Source organism: Corvus cornix, chromosome 3 (genome assembly GCF_000738735.6).
Source record: "Corvus cornix cornix isolate S_Up_H32 chromosome 3, ASM73873v5, whole genome shotgun sequence".
In the NCBI taxonomy this organism is placed as follows: domain Eukaryota; kingdom Metazoa; phylum Chordata; class Aves; order Passeriformes; family Corvidae; genus Corvus; species Corvus cornix.
In genome coordinates this window covers 71,206,953-71,228,326 of record NC_047056.1, presented here as the reverse complement: position 1 = coordinate 71,228,326, position 21,374 = coordinate 71,206,953, and the positions used below count along the sequence as shown (strand labels likewise).

Sequence of the window (21,374 nt, the reverse complement as noted above, 5' to 3'; positions counted from 1 at the left end):
GTGACAAAGATAGCATACATTATTTGATAGTGATAATAGTCCACCATGAAGGGAAAGAAAAGGTAAATAGATTACCTCAGAAAAACTTTGAACTGGAAAGAGATAGCTTTTTCGAATTTAATAAACTGTGCATATTGTAAAGGACTGTCAACATGTGTGCTGAGTTAGAGCATGCCACAACTGCTTCTTGCTACCTTGATTTTTAAAAGCAAATACAGAATTTAAAAAAAACACATTTTCTTCTCTTTTCAATTAATAAATAAGACCAGTCTTCTAAGTAATGTTTATTATGCTTCTTTGTTCTGTAAAGAAAAGAGCAACAAACAAACCCCTATTATATAGAGTAAAAAACAGGGATACAGACTGCAATAAACATACATATATATGTGATTATTGCTTTTGCATGTAGCTTAAGTACATATACCACTGTAAAAAGCACTTTCAGAACTAAAATGGCAACCACTATAGTTAACAAAAAGATACTAATAGTTGGTAAAATCAAAATCCATGTAAAAATGCTTTATGTATCAGTATTTCTTGTCTTTTTTTTTTCTACTAATACTTACTCATTATTTCTTTAAAGAACATATTTCCAGCATGAACATTATATTTTTGAAAAGCTGTAACTGAACAATAAAATGAAGACCTAGTGATAAACAGAGCATAGTGCTGGATATCTGACTTTTTGAGAAGCACTTCATTCCCCTCACTAGGGGAGATCTGCTTGAAAGTATCATTTGAGAGGACTCAGCTTTTCTGTAAATGAAAACAGGACAGTTTTGCTTCATATTCAAAAAAAGTATTCAGAATATTTTATCTCTTAGTAAAACAGAATAGCTACTACAGCTGGGTTCCATAAAAGCTTTAAAAATTTTAATGTGAGAGAGTTAGATGAACAAAGCACAGCAAGGAATTCCAGCACAACAGCTTGGAACTGCTGTTCCAAACATTTCATAGATCCAAACTGCTTTTTTTGTAGGAACTGCTGATACCCATCCTTGGGTATCCTAGCAGATGTGAACTGGCTTGCCTCACTTTTGTTATGGATTAAGTTATTTTTCATTTACCCGGTGTAAGAGAACACATATGGGAAGATAGAGGGTCATTACCTAATGTGTTTTAAACTCATCCCAAATCTTACCTGCCAGTATCCCACCCTTGAGTCATGTCCTACATGGAAGTGCAAGCCCAGCATTGGGTATCTAGATTGTCCTGCACTCTTCCTAAAACCCACGCATGGGAAATATTAAAGAGGTATGTGTGCTTCATCCTCACCAAGCCATGACTCCTGCAGGCTGCTTGGGATCATCCCACCAGAATCGCTGCCTGGGGACAGGGACCAGCTCACCTCCTTTCACAGATGAGATGCTTTAATGCTTGCCTATGATGTGCAGTTTCTACAGAAGGGGACACTGCTGCCCACTTCTATGCAATTACATCGTTAGAGCACTCATCCATTAGATGGGATTTTTGGCTTCAGTGTCTCTCTTGGCCTAATGTCCCTTACTCCCAGAAAATTATTATAACCCCCAGATTTGCACAAGTTTAGGTGGAGAGTTACTAGTGGATACAATAAAAACTATGGGATTCACTGCTGAAATAGTTCTTTACTACCATTATTTTATTGCAGTTTTTTATTTATATGACATCTTAGTTCTTGGTCATCTATCTTTTATCATCATTTGTCTTCAAAATCCTGCTCAGGTAGCAAAATAGTCCTGTCCCAATATACCACTGATCCCTCAAATTAGGAGCTGCAGTTCAAATGACAACTTAAAAATATTTCCTGTGAATCCACAGCAGAAGAATAACTGCTACAAAATCCTTCTGCTCTCACAAGCTTTTGGGAATGTCCCATCTTTTTTTTTTTCCACTCCAGAGCAAGGTTTAACAACATTTATAGCTTGCAGAAAGATGATGTGGGTCTAAACCCTCTGCTGGCAGAACCCTCTGCCAAGTGACTCTCTAGGAGGGCATTGCTAGCCATGGTTTGGGACACGACCCCAAATCTAGAGCTCAGTGATGACATGCTTGTGCTGCCTTTCTCCTACACACTCCTGCTGATGAAGCTCCACCTACATGGTTTGATTCATCACCATGAGGTGGCTTGATTTACATGTCAAGTTCAATACATCTTTTGATTCCCACAGCAGCAGAATTACAGCAAGTAGAAACTGAAGGGATAAAAAAATCTACAAGAAAGGAAAGTTAATGTGAATTAGATAAACAGAAAGAAAAGGTGTTTTTCCTTGGGAGCCCTGAACCTATTATATTTTAATGCATATTAATGTAAAGAAATCCAGTATTTTCAAGAGGGATTAACAAATCGGTTTTATATGGTATTTATTTTGTTGTATAGTAAAAAAATCTGTTATACAGTAACACACTAGGGAGGAAAAATATGCATTCAATTATTACAGGAATAGAAAGAAAAATATTAATCTTGTCATGTCTGAATTCAACAAATCAATATTAATTTTTCCTTTCCTACTTAAATAGTTTTCTTCTATATAAATAACTGCAGATTTGTTTCAGTTTTAACGCATGGTTTGCAATATCTGTTCATATGAGCAACACAATATTGTGGTTTAAATTTTCATGTACATTGAGACCAAATATGTCTTATATTTATCATTCACAATAAGCAAAATCTGTAGAGCACTTCTTTCCTGAAAATGTAGTATCAACATATTGTTTAATTACCACGAGCATATGCCTTTTTTGTGGTATGGCACATCGGTGCAATATCATCCAAGCATGTATTCAGCTTTCCCAGTTTTATCCTAGGGGAGGTCATATCTCTATATGTCTAATTTGCTTTGTTGCAAGGGAAACAGTTCTTGAAAACATAGACCCTGGCTGGCCTTCCTCAGTTGCAAAGCTCAGCCTCTGCTATCACAGGTAACTGAATAAAACAACCTTTTTCTTTAAGTGCTTAAAATTTGCCTTGCATAGTGTATTAGCTACAACAGCATGTTGGGATGCATCCTCTCTGGTTATTCCATAGTTTCTGTAGTTTCGAGTGGAGTTACATGATGGAACCTGGTACGTGTACTTGCACTAGTAGTGGTTAAAAAAAAACCTACATAATGAAAGAATTGCAGGGTCAGACCCATGCTCCTAAGTAGGCAAAACTTGCTTTTGAACCTCTAACTACATATTGATGCATCCAACAAATTAATTTGCCACAAGTCCAATTTAAAATAAACCTCTCTTGGATAAAATCTGTATGAACTTAGTTCTGTCTTTCTCTCCTCCTCCCCCTCTGTTTTGGACTCTCCTAGGCCATACAGTTTCTTACCTTATGCAGCAAATTTGCACCCTTCTGCAGGCTGTGAGGGCAATTCCAACATGATGTCCATATAATTATAAAAACTTAGGAAAATAACTGATGAATGACCACATCATCACGTGCACAGATTCTGCCACTCTTACCTATAGTAGCATACAAACGTTACAAATGTAGACATAACTCCACAGAAGGTTATGAAACTGGTAAAAAAGAAAAATGTTTTGTAATCTCACAAAACTTGTCTAATTTCGCTGATATAAGTCTGAGTAGGTCTTCACTTAGGTAGATTATACAGCTCACCCAAAATACTGGTTTGTGAGTCACATGCCAGACCATATTTCACTGTAAGTTTTAGAAGTACTGTCCAGATAAAAAAAAAAACCAGAGGTAGAGAGAACTTCTGTCATGCTTCCAGTCCTTTTGTGTGTACTTATATTATTGTAGATATATATTTCACAGCTGAATTTTACAGCTGAAATGTTCTGCTAGTCATGTCTCAAACAGATGCTGGAAAACTAGAAACGATTTTTAAAAAATGACTCAAAGCCCAAAAAGCACAGTAGCAACAGCTAAACAAGATTAGCTAAGAGTATGTTCAGATATTGACTCAGATGTGTCCTGGTAGAGATTTCTGACAGTAACCAATTCCAGCAGAGAAAAGCATCACAGAGGCTTGTGTTTGGAAAATGTGTGACAGAAGCCAAGGCATACCACAGTCACAAAAAAGAAAAAATTATCCAAGTGTGATATGAAGCACCCATCATTCCCCAGTATCTTCCTAAGCAGTATGCTATAGTTTAAATAGAACATATAAGCTTGATATAGAAATTGGGTAAGATGCCTTGGTCTTATTTTAAGGTGAAGGCAGTCAAATGAATTGACTTTAGTAGAGTCAGAATTTAGTAAAGACAAGCTTTCTTGAATCAATAGGCCAAACCCAAGTATTCAAGAAAACCAAGGAGAACATTAGTACACCTAAGTCTAAAATAACATCTCTTTTATGCATTTAAAATATTTTTATGTTTGCAGATTGTTAAAACATAAAACGTTAAGTATAAACTTCATGTTGGTCCAACACACATAGCATGACAAATTTAGAAATTCTTGTTATCCGAATGAGGTGGGGGGCTATTTTTAAAGGGGTCATTAAAAACAGCACAAGGTTTTTAGAGCAGCTCAGCTGGCTGACACAGAGAGGGATGATGAGGCACAGCCCAAGTGACATCCACAAGAGATGATGCACTTTTCCCACCTCAGACACTGCTGACAAACAGGACATGGCACCAACCACAGCACTGAAGTTACATGGGAACACCTGTGCTGAGCCACACCAAGGGGTCAGGTAGTCTGCTGTCCTGTCCCTTAACCAGGAAAAGGTTATGGGAAGAGGGGACACACAGATGTACATCCTTAATACATGCTGCCAGCCTCTGGCACTTTGTGCCTTAGTTAGCATCTGTACAGGTCTTTAAAAGATATCAGTGAACAGTTTGCATTTTTTCCAATTCTCTTTTGACCAGGACAAAGTAGCTCTGTGACTCAGGGACTTCATGCATTAAGCAGTACATACAGAACACATTGCATGGAAGGGTTATGAGAATGATTTGGGGTTTATCATATTGCATGCTGAGGTATTTATGTTTGGCAGGTTTCCCTCTCCGAGAAAGAAAGCTAAAAGCAAAACTTGTACAATCTTATCTGCTCTACACTAATTGTCCTTCAAACAGGTAGTGTTTCACATCCCTTCTAATAGCTTTTTTATACATACTGCATGATTATCTCTCAAGCATAACATCGTATCATTTTAACTCCTCCAGAAACCACTCACAACATCTAAACTTATATGTATACCCACACATGGAGAAGCACACAAGGGCCATCCTACCAAACAGGCCAGCAATTTTAAAATACTAAAAATATTATCTACTTCCAGACGTATCAAGCAGCAATCCATTCTCATAAAATTGTAATGCTTCTTATTTTTTGATTACTGGCAGGCATCAGGCAGAGCAGCAGGAAGGTGAGCTAGCAAAGACATTCAGACACTTCTCTTCAAAGGCACAGTGACCCCAAGGGTTGAAACCAGCTCTCTCCTGCTAAATGTGATCTGAGGCTCCCTTATGTCATTAAAACACCACAGAATTAGGGAGAGAATATCTTTTAAATCAAGAATTTCATAGGCACAGGAAAGTGACTCTAGAAGCTAAACAAGAATGTATCAGTTAAAAATTGTATTTATTGCTGCAGCTGTTTTAGTCTCTTCCTGACAAACACAGCTAAAAAGAACATTGTACAACAAACTCCAATGGTTTGGCAGTAGATTGATTAACATTATTTATTGTACATGTCACAAATGGCACTGACACTGCAGAAGCCCAGGTGCTACAGCATCACATCCTATCAGAAATGCCGAACAACCTTTTCCCTAAGCTGTATTTGCAGCAGTTACAGCTGTTTTATTTTTCTAATGCCAGCAACAACATTTATGTCTGTTTTCACATACTACCTCTCTAGGACAGTCAGAGAGAAACCAATCACTCAATGGGACAGAATTTGTTGTGTTGTTTTGTTTGGATTTTTAACAATCTTGCTGTGCATTTCAAAATCTTTCATTTCTTTAAGAAATGAAACCAATGCAATCGGCCCTCAGTCTTTTTTCTGCAACATTATTCATGTAAATTGAGAGAATGTTCACATGGCATAAAAATGAACATGATAACCAAGTTGCTATATTTTGAAGACAACTTACTTGTTCTCATTGACTATTCTGACTTTACTTCATTATGACAAAATTTTTTGAGGAAATATAATTACAAATACCATGGGTTTGCTTTTTAAAAAAAAAAAAACTAACAAAACAACACACCACCACAGAGGCCACCACAATTGCAATAAGACCTCAGACTGTTATGATTTGTTCTCTTCCAAAAGGAAAGAGATGAAGATAACAGGAGAATCAACAGAAAGTAAACATATTGCACAGACAGTCAAAATGCAGAAGCCAACCTGTTGGCTTGAAACAGAGAATTCAACCTACTCCAATTAACATAAATGGCACTTATCAGTCAAATTTGGCTTCATCTGCTTTTGCTTCTCTGCTCTTCTGCTCTGCCACCTTCCATCTCCCCTCATCGCTTTGAGGAATGGCTGCAGCAGAACTTTCCTTCCTAGGAGGGTGTGAGGAAGGAGCTGCAGTTTGTAACCCCCGTGGGCTTGCGGCAGGGGGACCCTCTCTGGAGGTGGTGGGAGTGGTGGGAGGGCTGCACGGGAGGGGTCTCTGGCAGTGCAACGTGGTAGAAGTTGGGTAAGCGAATGTCATACCTAAAGCCCTGCCCCACGTGCACCCTGTCATTCAGGGCATACAGTTTTTCAGCAATGTCGCTCCCAATTAGAATTGAGAACAGGCGGGAGATGAAGCGGTGTTTAGCGAACAGCAGGTAGAGCTTCTTTCTCCTCCAGGCCACGTACCGACAATCTGTCTCTGCTGTAAGCGTTACCTACACAAGAGAGAATTGAAGAGCCAGTGACAAGGCAGCGGTGTTGCTGCTGCTGCCCTTGCTCAGAAGGCACCCCCCTCTCCCATCAGAACCTGTCTACTGCAATTAGAGCCTTTTAATTGAGTCAGAGAGCTCTGGGAGGTTACTGTATGCAAAAGACAAGTGAGAACGGTGACTGGATATGGACTAAATGATCACATCTAGTCAGCCTCAATGACAATATGCCTGCACCCACATGGTCAGGATGCCCTGGCTCAGCCCTGCACTCCCTGCTCCAATCCTGGCAGCCTCAGCTGGAAAGGCAGGTCTAAAGAAAGCTCTCGACAAATGCCATTTGTCCTCGTGACAGCAGACATCAGATCCAACACAGACAGAAGCCAGCGTGTCGGTCAAGTGACAGCAGTGGGAGGGCTCACAGAGCTCAGGGGCAGCCCTGGCTGACACCATGTCTCATGCTGTGACCCGTGCCAAGCTGTGTCACAGGCACGTCTCCCCCTGGCTCATCTCCCACTGGGAAACCTCTTCAGCACCAGCTTCTACTCACCCCGAGGAAACCTGGCTTCTCAGGGCTGAACAGCAGTGCAGCCAAAGAATGCAAACAGAGCCTACCTCCCAGATTAGCTTTAAGAAAACCCCGTTTGTTGTAACAAGATACAAACAGCAAAACCAGTCCAACGGATAAAGAGGACTTCCCTCCCCAAACTAATGGGATGCCACTGGTTTGTACAGTATCACAAACAAAACCCACAACTGAATAAATTTATTTTGAAATCAAACAGTACTTGAACAGTTTCCTGTAGTACTGAAAACAAAAGAAAAGAAACCCCTTAACTTTTACCTGGAAAATTCCCTCTTCTGTGGGCCTCAGTGAATCCCATTCAGGAGAGTCCAGAAACTGAAGAGGAAAAATATAATGCAGAAACTCCCCATCAACTGTCACTCTGATCCTACCAAGATAAGACATGTTAATTTGTTAGCACTATCAGTACACCAGCAATGACTACAAGAAGAATGTGCTATTTCTACTATCTGAGAAATTCAAATATAGCTTTGAAAGCACAAAAAAACAGCCAACAGTATCCTAATTATATTTTTGAACCCAGCTTGCTCAGGCCAGTTGAAAGAGAATACAAGACAATCATGCAACTGAAATGGAAATCTTTCCAGGCCTTTTTCAAACCACATTATTCTCTCTGTGGTAGGTCTGTGCAGTGATGCACAAGCTTTGCCATTAAAAGGCCATTATACACTGGAGAGGTGAAAGACCAAAGCCCATAACAGCATTTACCTGCTTCCCCTGAAAACCATGGGATTTACTTCCAGTTTTGGCAAATAAGCATTTTAAAGGGAACAAAGTGACAAAAACTGGGAGTGGGAAGCAGGAGTGCCCCGTGGCATGTGCTAGGCAGGCCTCTCTCCATGTTTAACAGGAATTACATGGCCACAGGACTATGTCTGGAGGCAGATGAACAGCCTGGAGGTATGGGAACTCTGTGTGAATGCTGTGGCCTTCTGAAGATGCCAAAGAGAAGTCTCCTTTCCTTTCTACTTTTTAAATAACATATGAGTTTGAAGGCACACAAGCAGCCCTGTACCACAGGACGAAGGGCAGCAGGAGCTCTGGGTGATCACTAACTGGCTGGGCATGTAGAAGGATGGACACCTCTCCTTTGGTAAGACCAAAAGCAATCTCCATTAAGTACTTCCTAGACAGCTCCCAAGAATGCTCTGAACCAGGGTGTCACAAAGGAAAACTGCCTACAATCCATATTGTTCATTGCAAGCAGTCCTAAATCAGCTGAGTGTCAAGCTGCCTACAAGTTCCATCCATCCATCCATGGAGCAGGCTATCAAAAAGCACCCACAAAGTGTCCCATCAAGGACAGTCCATGTCCATCACCTCTGGTGTCCCACCTACTCTCGTGGCGGTCTGGTACCACACTCTGCTTTGCATACAGTACAGAAGCTAGTATTTCCCTCCAGGAAAGCAGCAGCAAAGCTGCCAGAAGGCTCTCCTGGAAGCAGGGAGCACAAGCAGGTGGATTTACTGCCTCAGGGTCTAATACAGGGCCACAGTATACAGTAAATGTGGACCCAGTTCTGCAAGGCTTGATAAGGCTCAACTATCTCCCCTTGTAATGAAAGGGCACTTTCAAGTCTTTTGCTCTTCCTTACCAATACTCTTCTCCCACTGCCTTGAAAGCAACCAAATGCAATCTGTATCAAAGTCAAGATCTCCATTAAACAGAGTTTATCTCAGTATATTCAGTTTTGTAACTAACTTTTTGTACCATTTCAGATGATACTAGTAAAGAAAAATAGGACAGATGCTGTGCTCATCAGCTAGGCAGTAGATAGATAGCAAGCCATGACCTGAAGACTGAAAAACAGCCGAAAGACTGAAAATTTATTCCCTTTATCTGCCTAACCTGTTAAATGCTATGATACAGCAGCCTGGAAAAGAATGACTTCAAATTCTTTTCTTCATGTTATTACAGATTCTGTGCTTAGTGTTTTCGTGCTAATGCTATCTTAGACAAGTGTATTTAACCTATTAATATTTATATTACTTGCATTAATAGTTAATCTATTGCACTGGCAAATAAACAAACGATACACAAATCAGGCTTTTGGTTTTTTCCTCTTTCATTTTCAATAGGGAGGGGAAAATAAAAATATTTGCAGTAAACCTGAACAAGGCAATACAAACCTGCCTGACACAAGCAAGGACAGTTTGTCAATAGGTGTTTTGCCCTGCATGGCATAACAATGTTCCTTCTCCAGGGTAATCACTTCTGCATCGCAGCACAAGACGATCTTCCTGTACACAGTCAAGGAAATTCCCAGAGGCTGGAAGAGAGCACTGTAGAGTTCCTGGAATTCTCTGTCAAAGGCAACACTCCGAACTTGGTAGGTAACGTAAATGAACTGGACGAAGCATATAGTGAACAGCGCAAAATTCCAGGAGAATATATCAGCAGCACAGACATCCAGCCAAGCCCAAACAGAAGAGCAGAGAAAGCCCAGTCCAAGCAAGCTGAAGACGTAGAGGAGCCCAAAGAATCCACTTCCACCCATGAAGCCCACAACAAAGAGAATACTGGCTAGGTGGTAGATAGATCCCTCTGCCTCTTGCTTCCAGGTGGTACACGTAGGATGTGCATATATCAAACTTTCCCAAAAACTTGCATTTTCTCCCATGGCTGGAATAATTTTTTGATTCAGCTGAATCTTGGAAATTTTTATTTATGAGATGCAGCTAGTGAGGTCCTTTTGTTTTCCATTCTTGCAAACTCTGCTCAATGATCACATAACTTCATGGTCTCTTTTGGTAGTGAAGTCACACTTAGGATTTCCAGAAACTAGCCAGCTAACATTCTCAGTGCTGTTTCTCATCAGTTCATGCATTATTTTGACTTTGGTCATGTCATCTGTAGCTTCTTCTGATCTGGACAAGTGAACAAAAGATGAAATACTTATAAAATTATCAATTAAATTTTATCAAAGTTTTATTGCCTAAAACCACAGACTGCATTACAATCTTCCAATTACCCTTGCACCTCTGTGATTCCAGGATCAAACTTCAATATTCATTCAAATGAAGATCATGTATTCCATATCTGTGGTCCCTGTAGCAACCACTGAACTGTCACTGAATCCATGTATGCTGCATTCGCAACATCCTGTGACAAGCCTTTGCACAGCCCCACTGCTGAGAAGGTAGTTGGATTTGTTGGTCCAGACCCTGCTCCCTGAGAGCCTTTTTTAATCTCCTACCCAGCTCTTTAAGAAGAAGAGACAGTGAACTCTTCCTCCTTGTTCGCCTCCTCCATTTCACTCTGGATTTTGGTCAAATCATTCTCATTAATGGGTTGAGCAAAGATGCTCTCTGTTCCCGGAGACAACAAACTCCATCCCCAAACACCACAAGGGAAACCCAAGTGTCCCAGGGGATGGTCCTTTCTACTCCAAGGATAACAGGCAAAAACCTGTCATATATAAGGAAGACTACAAAGCTTAAAGGCATCTTGATACAGATTATGCTATTAGAACATGAAATAAGTAGTCCTGCAAAATACTACTCAAGGGACATTTACGAAGCAATTTTATAACATTCAAAGTTCTATATCATAAAATTTCACACCATGGACCTCATAATTTTATTGTTCAACACTCTCAAATATGAAACATGCTATTTGTTTTCATATGGTGATGTATTTCTAAGAGTTTTAAAAGGAGAACACAGAGACAGCATGCATAAAGCAACCCCAAAATAAATTTTTTAAAAAAATCAAGACCAGCTTTCCATACCTGTCTTTTAAAATAAAAATACATACTTCAATGTGAGATTACACACGGTAAGAACTGCAAAATCAGAATATATTAGTGGTGTAATCCAGACTGAAACCTCCAAAGCCTTACTGTCTGGTTCTTTTCCTGGTAGAACAGCAAGGAAACTAAGAACTATCTTGCTATCAAAATTATCAGATTCTCTAGAATATCATAGTAGTTTGTTTTTTTTCCCCCTCACAAGAGCCACAGAAGTCAATACTTTAAAAGCACTGCTGTTGCAGTGAAAGATCCAGCATCATTCATCAGGGCTTTCAGTTGTGCTTCTTTTACAATGACAGGTCTAAGAAATTAATAAAGAAAATTTATATAATATTTCCTAGCCATCACAGCATTACTTCTTTAAAGTTTATTCAAACCCCAACATTAATTCTGTGATTGAATAACACTAGTGCTAAATAAAGACATAAAATCCTAAACAACTGAGCAGCAGAGCTCAGAAGAACAAGTTAGGAGGACACTCTCCCTCTCTGGGAGTGGTGATAGGAGAAGTCACTGGCCCATAAAAATACCACAGCTAAAGAGCACAGAACCTCTCCAAATTACAATGTTCAATATCCTCCTACAGTGTAAAAACCAGCATTACAAGAATAAGGTAGTTTGCAACTATAACCTTTTCAGTTTGTTTCTTTATCCAAATACTCTCCTCTGGTACAGGATTTCCTGCAGATGTAGGATTTATCCCTTGGAGACTGGGAAACTGCATCAGCTATGAGGAAGTTACTTAGGTGTGGTAAGATCATGAGGAAATTTAGGTGGTGCTTCTGTGATCAAGGGGTAAGATTTCTGAATCAAAAGAAAATAAAACTGGAACATACAGTTCCCAGACCTTGTATTCTGAATCCACTCAGCATTTCCAATACACGGTCAAAAATCAGTAGCAGAAGTATTTTGTTTGACTGATTGTTTGTTTAAAACAGAATCACTGATAACAGTGATTTTGGATTATTTTTAATACTTGTACTCTCCTGCCAACATTTTGCTCTAAGCAGTTTTACTGAGGACCCTAATTTCTAAAAGAAAATAATAAAAATCTGTGTTTTGAAGGGAACCATGACTGAGGAGTTACACTGGAAACTGTATGCATGCCACAAACAAAACCATAGTGGATCAGTAATTAACTTTACATGACCAACATCTTGTCATCATGTAAGGTCACACATTGCAATAATTTCACATGACATTATAGTAATTTCACAAAATGTATGTTCAATTTTTAATTCACTTATTGCATTCTCAGTCTGCCCACACTATAGCTCACAGTGTTTCTGTAAAGCATCTATTCATGACAAGATGGGCCAAGATAATATGGAAAGAACAGTGTGTCACTAGGACACAGATATACGGTCATCATACACAAAACCAAAGCCCTGAGGAAACTGTCCTGCATTTTTAAGTGTTCATTTTCAGAATGGGACCTGTCTTCCAAAACCACTGTGTGGAAAATTCCCATTTATTCCTCTATTTCTACACAATGAGAACTTCTACTGTGCTGCGGCATCCCCCAGACTGGAGAGGACCTTTCTCCTTCTGGGCAAGAGGAAAGGCAAAGGAGGGAGGTCAGTGCTAGCCCAAAGCACAGCCTTACCAACACAACACTCTCCTGAGCTACACAAGGTGTGCAGGCAAAGCCAAACTGTCTGGAAATACTGACAAAACCTACTCCTAAATGGGCCTGATTTCTCAGGGCTGTGGTGAAGAGTAGGCATGCTTGCTGCCAGTGAACTGCAGGCAGAAAGAGAAGATGCAGCTCTTCTCAGTCAAAAAATTATGCTAATATTTGGGAGCTAAAAATTGTTGGTAATTGTAAACAGAGCAGAGACAATAATCGGTATGGGCCTAAGAATAGTAAAATTTCCAATTTTGAAGGGTATTTAGTGCTAGATAAGGCCTTTCACATTTTTCTGTATAGTTCCTACAAGTCCAAAATTTAAACTCTTGAGGGTTTCAGAACAGTCATTCTAATTAAGCCATTCATCTACTGCAAGTGAGGTTGGGGGAGAGAAAAATCCCCCAAACCAAAAAACCAAGCAGCTTCGATACCAACTGAGTCATCCTTCACAGTAGCACAACATTACCATTTGTAAGCACCTGGAGGGGACACCATCCTCTCACTGAGGTGCTTTGGTCTTCTGCTTTGTTTGATGACCTGCTTCGATTGCGCTGGCTGCGGCGAACAGTTATTGCTACAGGTTCATCTGACGGTGATGATCCAGCAAGCAGGAAACGGCATTTAAAGCAGGTGTCTTGGCTTATAAAGCTGAAGAACTGCGTCTTCCCAAGCAAACGTTGAGTACTTTCTACTCCATCCCTGCCTATGGAGAAGGAGCACCATGCACAGCACGCTCCCTGCCATGGGACTGCCATAATCAGAATGGCACACATTGACATCTGTAGGCTGCCAAAAGCCGAGTTTCATGCAAGATGAGTCCTCCCAGCTCAGGAAGGAGATGTGCCCTGCCAGCACAGCCTGAATTACTGACATGCTTCAGAGTGTCTTGCCCCACCACACATCCCACCTTCTCCAGCAGGAGCAGACGAAGGGATGCGAAAAATCAGCCCAGGCTAGAGCTGTGAGCAATATACAGCGGCATGGACTTCTTTAAAATATACAACAGTGCTGAAAGGACTAAGCTGTTATCAGAAAGTGTTAAAATCACTGAGTTTGCTGGAGTTTCAAAGCAGAAAATGGAGTATTTCACTTACACTCTACCAAATAAATATCTGCTGGCAACATAAAATTTCATATAAGCAGTACACTAAAGCAGTCAAAACAGAATGAATTTGTGTTGTATAAATGCACATTACAACCTTCCCCTCCTCAAATGGGTGTTTCCCCCACACATTGCAGTATTCACATAAAGAATTACCCATTATGTACATTTTTAATTTGCTTGAGAACTGTGTACTTCACCCCATTTTTGTCACTGATGACTCAAATTCAACTCTGAGAAGCTCTGAGTGTTAGTTACTGCGTCTGGATCACAATAATTCCTGCAAAAAAGAAACCCTAAGAGCCCTGAGGCCACCAGCAGTTCTTTCTTTGGTCTTTTTAATTAAGTCAAAAGTAAAGCTATTCAGAGTTTGAATAGTCCATTCTTTAGTTGCCTTATCCCAAGTACTCCGAAAGAAAGCCCTCAGCACTTTCACACTGTACATGTTGACAGGCTATAGAGCTGCATGTGCTAATCGTGTAACCAGCCTGGGTGAATTGTTTGCTACAGGTTTGGAAGCAAAAGGAAAGGTTTTCCTTTACAGCATATACACTTTTTCGCACAAAATGAGATTATGCTGGATTTAGCAGGATTTGTCTCACTGGTTTTAGCCACTACACTGTGTATGTTTACACATGATCTAGGGGTCATAGCCTGGGTCAACAGTCCAGCAACTCCACCAGGAGCAAGGCAGTCCCTCCAGCCAGGGGGGGTCCTCCTGGCCTTGACACCCTCCCCCCCTCATTCCGGAGGGGTGAGTTCCAAGCACCCCCTCTAGGCTCACAAATTACATCTGGTCTAGCAATCATTTAGATTACAGAAAGCAACTGCTCCTTAATTTCATCAAGTAGTTTCACATGCAATGTAGATGCATACATCAATTAAGATACCCCTTCCTTCCATTGTCCCTACATCTCTGGAATCCCCTCTGTGGCCCCTCCTGACACCTACCGCTCCCAATCCTTTCCCCAAGCTACTTTCCTTCCACAGTGGGGCGAGATTCCCACAGGGACCAATAGAACCAAACTCCTTATTGAATGCAGTGTCTAACTCAGCACAGAGGAGAGCTGTGCACCTACAGAGAGCTGTGGCTGCATGCCTATAGGCAGCTATGGGCAGGTAAACAAGCTGTTTTCAGTGACATACTGTCCCTGGACCCACTTCTGGCTGAAAATGCATGCAGCCACTAGGACAGTAACTAACAACACAAGCTATAGTACCTTAAACTTCTTGAGACTATATCCTAGAGAAAGCTGTAATTATAATACTGGAAAACACAAGGTTTCCCCAACAAAATGCAGCCTGAACAAAGGTGGAAGGAAGATGAGGAAGAAAAGAACTACCCAATCTAAAAGGCAACGCTGTCAAGATAATCAGTCACTATAAAACTACATCTATTCAGATTTCAAAGACACACAAGGATACATAGCAAAGGTAATTAATTAGTAGGATGGCTTTAAAGATTTCCTTTGCTGGGAATTAAAGAAGTTAAGATGCTGTCTGGACCCTAAAATAAATCTGGATATACATATAAAAATATATTTATATATGTATAGCCAGATTTATATATTTATATATTTGTATAAATAAATTTTAAAATTATTTACTATGATACTATTTTTTATGCTACATGAAATCACATTAGATGATCTCAACAATGTCTCCCGGACTTTTGTTTAAGTCACTTGATATAAAGAAGTTGTATATACCTAGAAAGTTTTGGAGCTGGTCTTCCCAGAGAAATCCAGAAGCCTATCTCAGATACCAACTAAGAGCTACTTTAGGCAACAGAAAACACTGAAGACAGGTACATCTCTGAAATTACTCCTCCAATAGACATTATAGATGAAAGCTTCATCTGTGTGGAGCCAGCATCCCTTCCTGAGAATGGTTTTCAAAGAAAGGGATGTGAATGCTTTGCCATGGAGCCTGTCTGCAACCCGAGCAACCAAGCCTCAGGATCCCAGTCCCTGGGTGAGCATCATCGCAGAATGAAGAGGGACTGCAGTGCAGTTCTGTGTCCCTTCTGCACAACATCACAGCTTCAATGAGAAGGGCAGCAAGTGACCCACCCACACGAGTCAAAATGAATCACTGGGAGCACGGTCATGGGAGGAGAGAAGATAGATTAGCACTCCCTCGGGTTGAGGCAGGCATCTCGTGTCCATTCATGTCTCATCACTGTCTCACCCACTGGATCAGTGCTCTGAGCAGAGGCTGTCACACAGAAAGTAAAGTGTCTCAGAAGTCTCTGCCTAGTCCTTCCAGTACCCCTGGTCTTTAATTCCCAAACTGGACCCACGACACTGAGATCATCCATTTGATGTGATACCTTCCCAGACAGCAATCCTTCTGGTAATGCTCGGAGCTGCAAAACAGGCAGCTGGGGCATGTCCAGCCATCAGTGGTGCTTCACTGCCTTCAGGGCAGCTCTGAGAAACAAGAACCAGCCAAGCAGGACTGTCCAGGGCCAAAGCCCTGCTCTGGTCAGGCAGAATTTAGGCTGCCATGCTTAAGGTTGTTCAACCAAGCAGCCCCTTCAGTCAGCTGCTGCCCAGTCTTGTAGACAGCCCAATGCCACCTCTACACTGAGGTCAATGGTCCACATGACCCACCAAATGGCACGAGACCAGTGACTGGTTGTCCTCCTTGCCAAGCTGGGCCTGTCTCCCATCTTCCTGGTGCAGCAGATGCAGAGCTGCTGTCTCCAAAGCACAGCTCTTGAACGGGATACGTTTCATGGGACTTTCCCCTCATTGAGCTTGTTTGGGTGCAGCTGGGAAAGCCTGATTCTGCCTACAATTTGCTTAAATTCCCACTAATCTTTTTAACAAGTGGAAAAAAGCTGGATGGGGGAGGCCTTGAGAGAAAAAGAAACCCCACAGTAATACAGAAAGAACAGTACAAGGTTCATTAGGAGCACTGCATACAGTGAAGCTGGTGTTATTTAGTCTTTAAAGACCAGCTAACTATACACAATTTACAGTACTTCAACAATTCCCATTTATCATTGTAAAATACACAATGCAACCCTCTGTGGTTGCAAAGCCAATGTTGAAGACGCTGTCTATTTTATCATCTAGACAGTGTCTGAAAAGAAATAAAACTTACAGATTTCTTTCAATTTGAATCGGAATTAATGAACCATAAGTACACGTGGTATTCCTGCCAAACTGAGAAGTATAATCCCCTTTCTCCTTTTTTTAAGGTATTTTGCTCCTAAGAAACATGAATATGGAATGGCAGTCAGACATTTTTTAAACTAACAATAGATTGCCAGCTCTTGGATGAATTTGAGCAAGGCTCTCATATATAGAACAACATTAGCCAAAAAACAATTTAGGGTGTATGTTTTATTGGGTTTGAGAATAAAACTTGAAAGGAAGTACAATTTCAAGCTTCTTTCCAGTTCAACTTTTAAATTAATAGTGGAGAAAGCAGCCACAATGCACATTTCACAAGTGCTTAAAAAGTGGTTTAATAAACTACAGCTGAACTCTGCAGAATTCTGCTTAAGTGAGTTTGTATGGTGCAGTAAAGCCTTTCAATGGGAATGCACTACCATGAAACCAATGACCTGACACGAACTTAATTTCCCAAAAAAAGAGGCTTGGTTCACAACACCATACCTGCATGTACAACTGGCTTACAGAATTGCACCATGAGCCATGTGTCCAAACACATAAACGCAGATCGCCTATCATTATCTGGAGACACTGATCAGAGCTCTTCTTCGCAAAGTAGGGGAACACACTAAAATGATAAAATAACTTCTCCTCTCTGAAGAACCCACACACTTAGTAAGAAGATCACATGTAGCTTCAGCTAACAACCCTTTTCTTGAATCCTTAATAAACTGTCTGCTCTCAACTTTCATCATAAAAGCTTTACCTGACACAAACTTTGCCTTCACAGTTATCTGTGAAGGCAAAGTTTGTGTCAGGGACCACCACTGACCACAGTTACCACTTTCTTCTGTTTCAGTATCTAAGCTCCTCATTAGAGGACTTGCAGTGTACTTACTATTTTGCAGGCAAGGCATTTCTTTAAAACTTGACATTTTAAGCTACTTTATTATTTGGCACCACACAGAACTTTGTGGAAAGCCTGAACAGGACCAGTTCTGCAGAAGTGGAAACCATTTCTTGTTTTGCTGCGGTCAGTGAAGACATTTTAACTTGTACATATACAATCACATTCCCATTAAGCAACAAAGTAGCAAGAAGCCCTAGTTCTGGAACCCAGGTTTCATCAGGGACATCTCTGTAACACGATCAGGTGGTCTGTGATTCAATATTACAGGATATCTGCTATATAAAATGTTTGCCCATAAAGTGATTGACAGTCTAAATGCACACAGAGTTTTCCAGAACAGATGAAGAAAATGTGGTAAAATATTACAGTTTGGAAGAAGGTGTTTGGCAAAAAAGATTATAGTTTGGGGAAGAGCAGTGCTTTGTGTCGCTCGTTCTACCTTCGGAAAGGAGCAACTGCAAATGCAATTTCAGGGTTCATCTGCTCTTACCATTAATTGATGGAGAGAGAGAAGAATCAAATAACGCCAGCCTACGAAGCAAACCGCCAGCCGGGGGAAGAAATCCCCGGATCCCGAGGTGGTTTTGTGACAGTAGAGATATTCCCGAGCCAGCTCTTCTGTCAGTGAGCAGCAGCAGCTGCACCCGGGCAGAACCAGAAGCCCCGCTGTCCTAAGGGACAAATCCTAACCCGAGACACGCAACGAAGAGTCCCACTTCAAACAGCGCCCTGGCGAGGGGAAGCGCTGGGCAGCGTGTCACGCTCCTCTCTAAAGGGGACACAGCAGAGCTCTCCAACTTCCAGGCAGGGCTGACTCGCGAGCTCCGGTTACCCCCGCCGGGCACGCAGGGAGGGAGGGCTTCCCTCCCGGGGCAGTGACCTGTCACCCCCGCTCAGGACGCCGCCGAGTCCTCAGGGCGGGCAGCCCTCCCCGGACTGCCGCTGCCCCTGCCCCAGTGCGGGTGTCCCGGAGCGCGGCGGTGCTGGAGGCGTCCCCGGCTGCGCTCGCCCCGGCCCGAGCGCGCAGCGCTCCGAGCGGTGCCTGGCTGGACAGCGCCGGCGGGGGGCGGGCGGAGGCAGCGCCCGGGCTTCTGCCCGCCCCGGCTCGGTTCGGCTCGGCCCCCGCCCTGCCCGCGCCCCTTACCTGCCCCGGGAAAGTTTCCTGGCCGTCCGGACGGGACAGCCCGGGGCTGCCGCTCGTCGCTGCCGGCCCCGCGTCCCGCGGCGGGCACGGAGCCGCGGCTGTGACTAAAATAGGCAGAGGAGCCGCGGGAGCTGCGGGCGGCGCCAGCGGGGCCGGCACCGAGCGGCCGCAGCGCGCAGGCGCCTCCGCCGGCCCCGGGCTGCGGGCGCGGGGCAGCCTCGGGGGAGCGGGGCCGGGCCGGGCCGGGCCGGGGCAGACTCGGGGGAGCGGGGCCGGGCCGGGGCAGCCGAGGCGGCGGGGGCTGCCCCCCGTCCCGCAGAGCCCCTCCCGCGGCGGCGGCTGCGCTCCCCCGGCCCGGCCCCGCTCCCCCGGGGCTCCCGCACCGCCGGTGGGCGCCGAAGGCGTCGGGGAGGGACGGGGGAGGCGGTGCCGCCGGCGGCGGGGAGCCCTCGGGGACGGCAGAGCCCTAAACTTGGGCACCCTAAAGCCCGCTGCGGGCGCAGCCCGGGTGCCGGGCTGGACGGGCACGCAAAACCTGCCGCTCCTGGCGCGGCTGTCTGGGGTTAAACTGTCTGCGGCTGCTGGTTTGGAATAAATGAAATTCTCCTCTCTTTCACTTACTCACCCCAGCAAGGTGTTTCTTCAGAAGAGAGATGCACGCCTTCAGGGTCGCCTTCATCACACGGCTGGCATGCCATTCATGCCCGGTTTTCAGCTACTTCGTTTCAGAAGAAGCAAACGCCTCCCCAAGGGCACAGAGGGGTCAGTGCATGACCCTTTCAGTGTACTAGCCACGCACTTGTTCTGGTCACCACTTTGTGTCGCGGGGAGAGAGAGATTACTGACGGCGGCGGAGGAGGCAGATTTACAAGTTGTTAAGATAGAACAAATCACAGTATTTTAAATGTGCAACTCCTGTTACTACAGAAGCTATTTGTCGGTAACTGGAGCATAAGCAATAATACGTTTTAAGCCGTAAGTGTGGGGAAACTTGTGTGTGCGCGGGTGGCCAGCTCTGAGGTCCCACGGCAGGCTGGCACGCTCGTCGTGCAGCAGGGTGATGAAGGGCAGGGCACTGACAGAAACTTCTCCGGAAGTTAAAGGACAAAGCAACCTGTCCTGCTCTAGGTAAAGAGATCAACACTTCTGTGAACTTGCTTTCCCGAGGGGGTTCTTTATTTTCAAAGACTTTTTAGCTCTATGTTTGCGAGGGAAGAAGATGCATAATTTTTTGGAATAATTGATTCTCTTAAAACTTGAGAAAATGATGAGCCAGAGCACTTTAAGCTATCCTGAGTTACATATGCTCAAATCTTTGTTATCTGATTACAGCACTTATTTTAATATTTATTATTTTTTAGGGGAAAAAGTAGTTTTATATATCTACTAGAGCATGTATTAAGGTTCTTGTAGTTAATGAAACATTTAAAGGGGTTTGCAGTGTAACTCCAATACTTACCTTTCAGGCATGCTTTTTCACAACTAGTTTATGCTATTTCACAACTAGTTTAATTTTAGCCGTATAATTTGAGAGACTTCTATATGGGCAAAACTGAGGCAGTACTGATTCATGTTTTTTTCCCTTTTTGTTCTTTATACGTGGGTGGAGTTGAAAGCACTTATTCAGATCTATCCCCAGTTGCATCAGGCATAAATTTGCCCATTATATTTACTCTTCACTGGAATGATAACAAAGGGATGAGGAAATACATAATAAAAGAAGAATGCTAAATCTACTGAGATTACATTATTCCAATAAACCACTGTTCCTCCTAATCATCATAAAATAAGAAAGAAAATATTGGTGGCATATCTGTAAGATATCTCCACTTTTTGAGTTGTACTTGGTTGGAAGCAATGTCCGTCATAATCCTCCACATATATATAGAACCAAGGAACAGAACCACTACTATATTATTGATTTTAAATCCACATCAATATTATCTAGTGCTCTAAGACTGAGACTATAAATGACCTTCTCAATCTAGCCTTGGAAATAAAACCTGGATGAGAGACCCAAGGGAGGCAGTAATAAGATGGCAAAGCCACCATGTGGTACAGACTAGCTCTGCCCAGTGTGCTTTGAACCAACCACTTGAGTCATCAGATTACTCTGATATTTTTTAAACTGCTTGTTGTACTTACATAAAAAGTCCATTTCTAAAAGGTCAGATAATCTAGTAAATGTAAAGCCAAATTATAACCAATACTATTTTTTGCAACGGTATGGCAAGATATAAAGGTCATACTTAAAGGTAGATTTACAAGGGAGCCTGTGGTAAGACTCAGAAATCCAATATCGGACTCGAGAAGCTGTAGGAGACTTTGTGGCCTTGGATCAA

The 21,374-nt window shown here is 42.5% G+C and overlaps 1 protein-coding gene across 2 annotated transcripts; it reads right to left on the bottom strand.

Moving 5' to 3' along the window:
* Window positions 1-278: 278 nt before the first annotated feature.
* Window positions 279-19,750, bottom strand: POPDC3 (popeye domain containing 3). 2 transcript variants are annotated; one of them, XM_010403435.4, is made up of 4 exons: window positions 19,658-19,750; window positions 9,500-10,237; window positions 7,628-7,736; window positions 279-6,789 (listed from the first exon to the last, which is right to left on the bottom strand). In XM_010403435.4, the coding sequence occupies exons 2-4, from the start codon at window positions 9,988-9,990 to the stop codon at window positions 6,460-6,462; spliced, it is 930 nt and encodes a 309-aa protein (XP_010401737.1). In that variant the 5' UTR covers window positions 9,991-10,237; window positions 19,658-19,750; the 3' UTR covers window positions 279-6,459. The 2 variants fall into 2 exon arrangements, with proteins under 2 accessions (XP_010401737.1, XP_039425311.1); XM_039569377.1 differs by lacking the exon at window positions 19,658-19,750 and adding an exon at window positions 19,033-19,193.
* Between the last annotated feature and the right edge of the window lie 1,624 nt (window positions 19,751-21,374).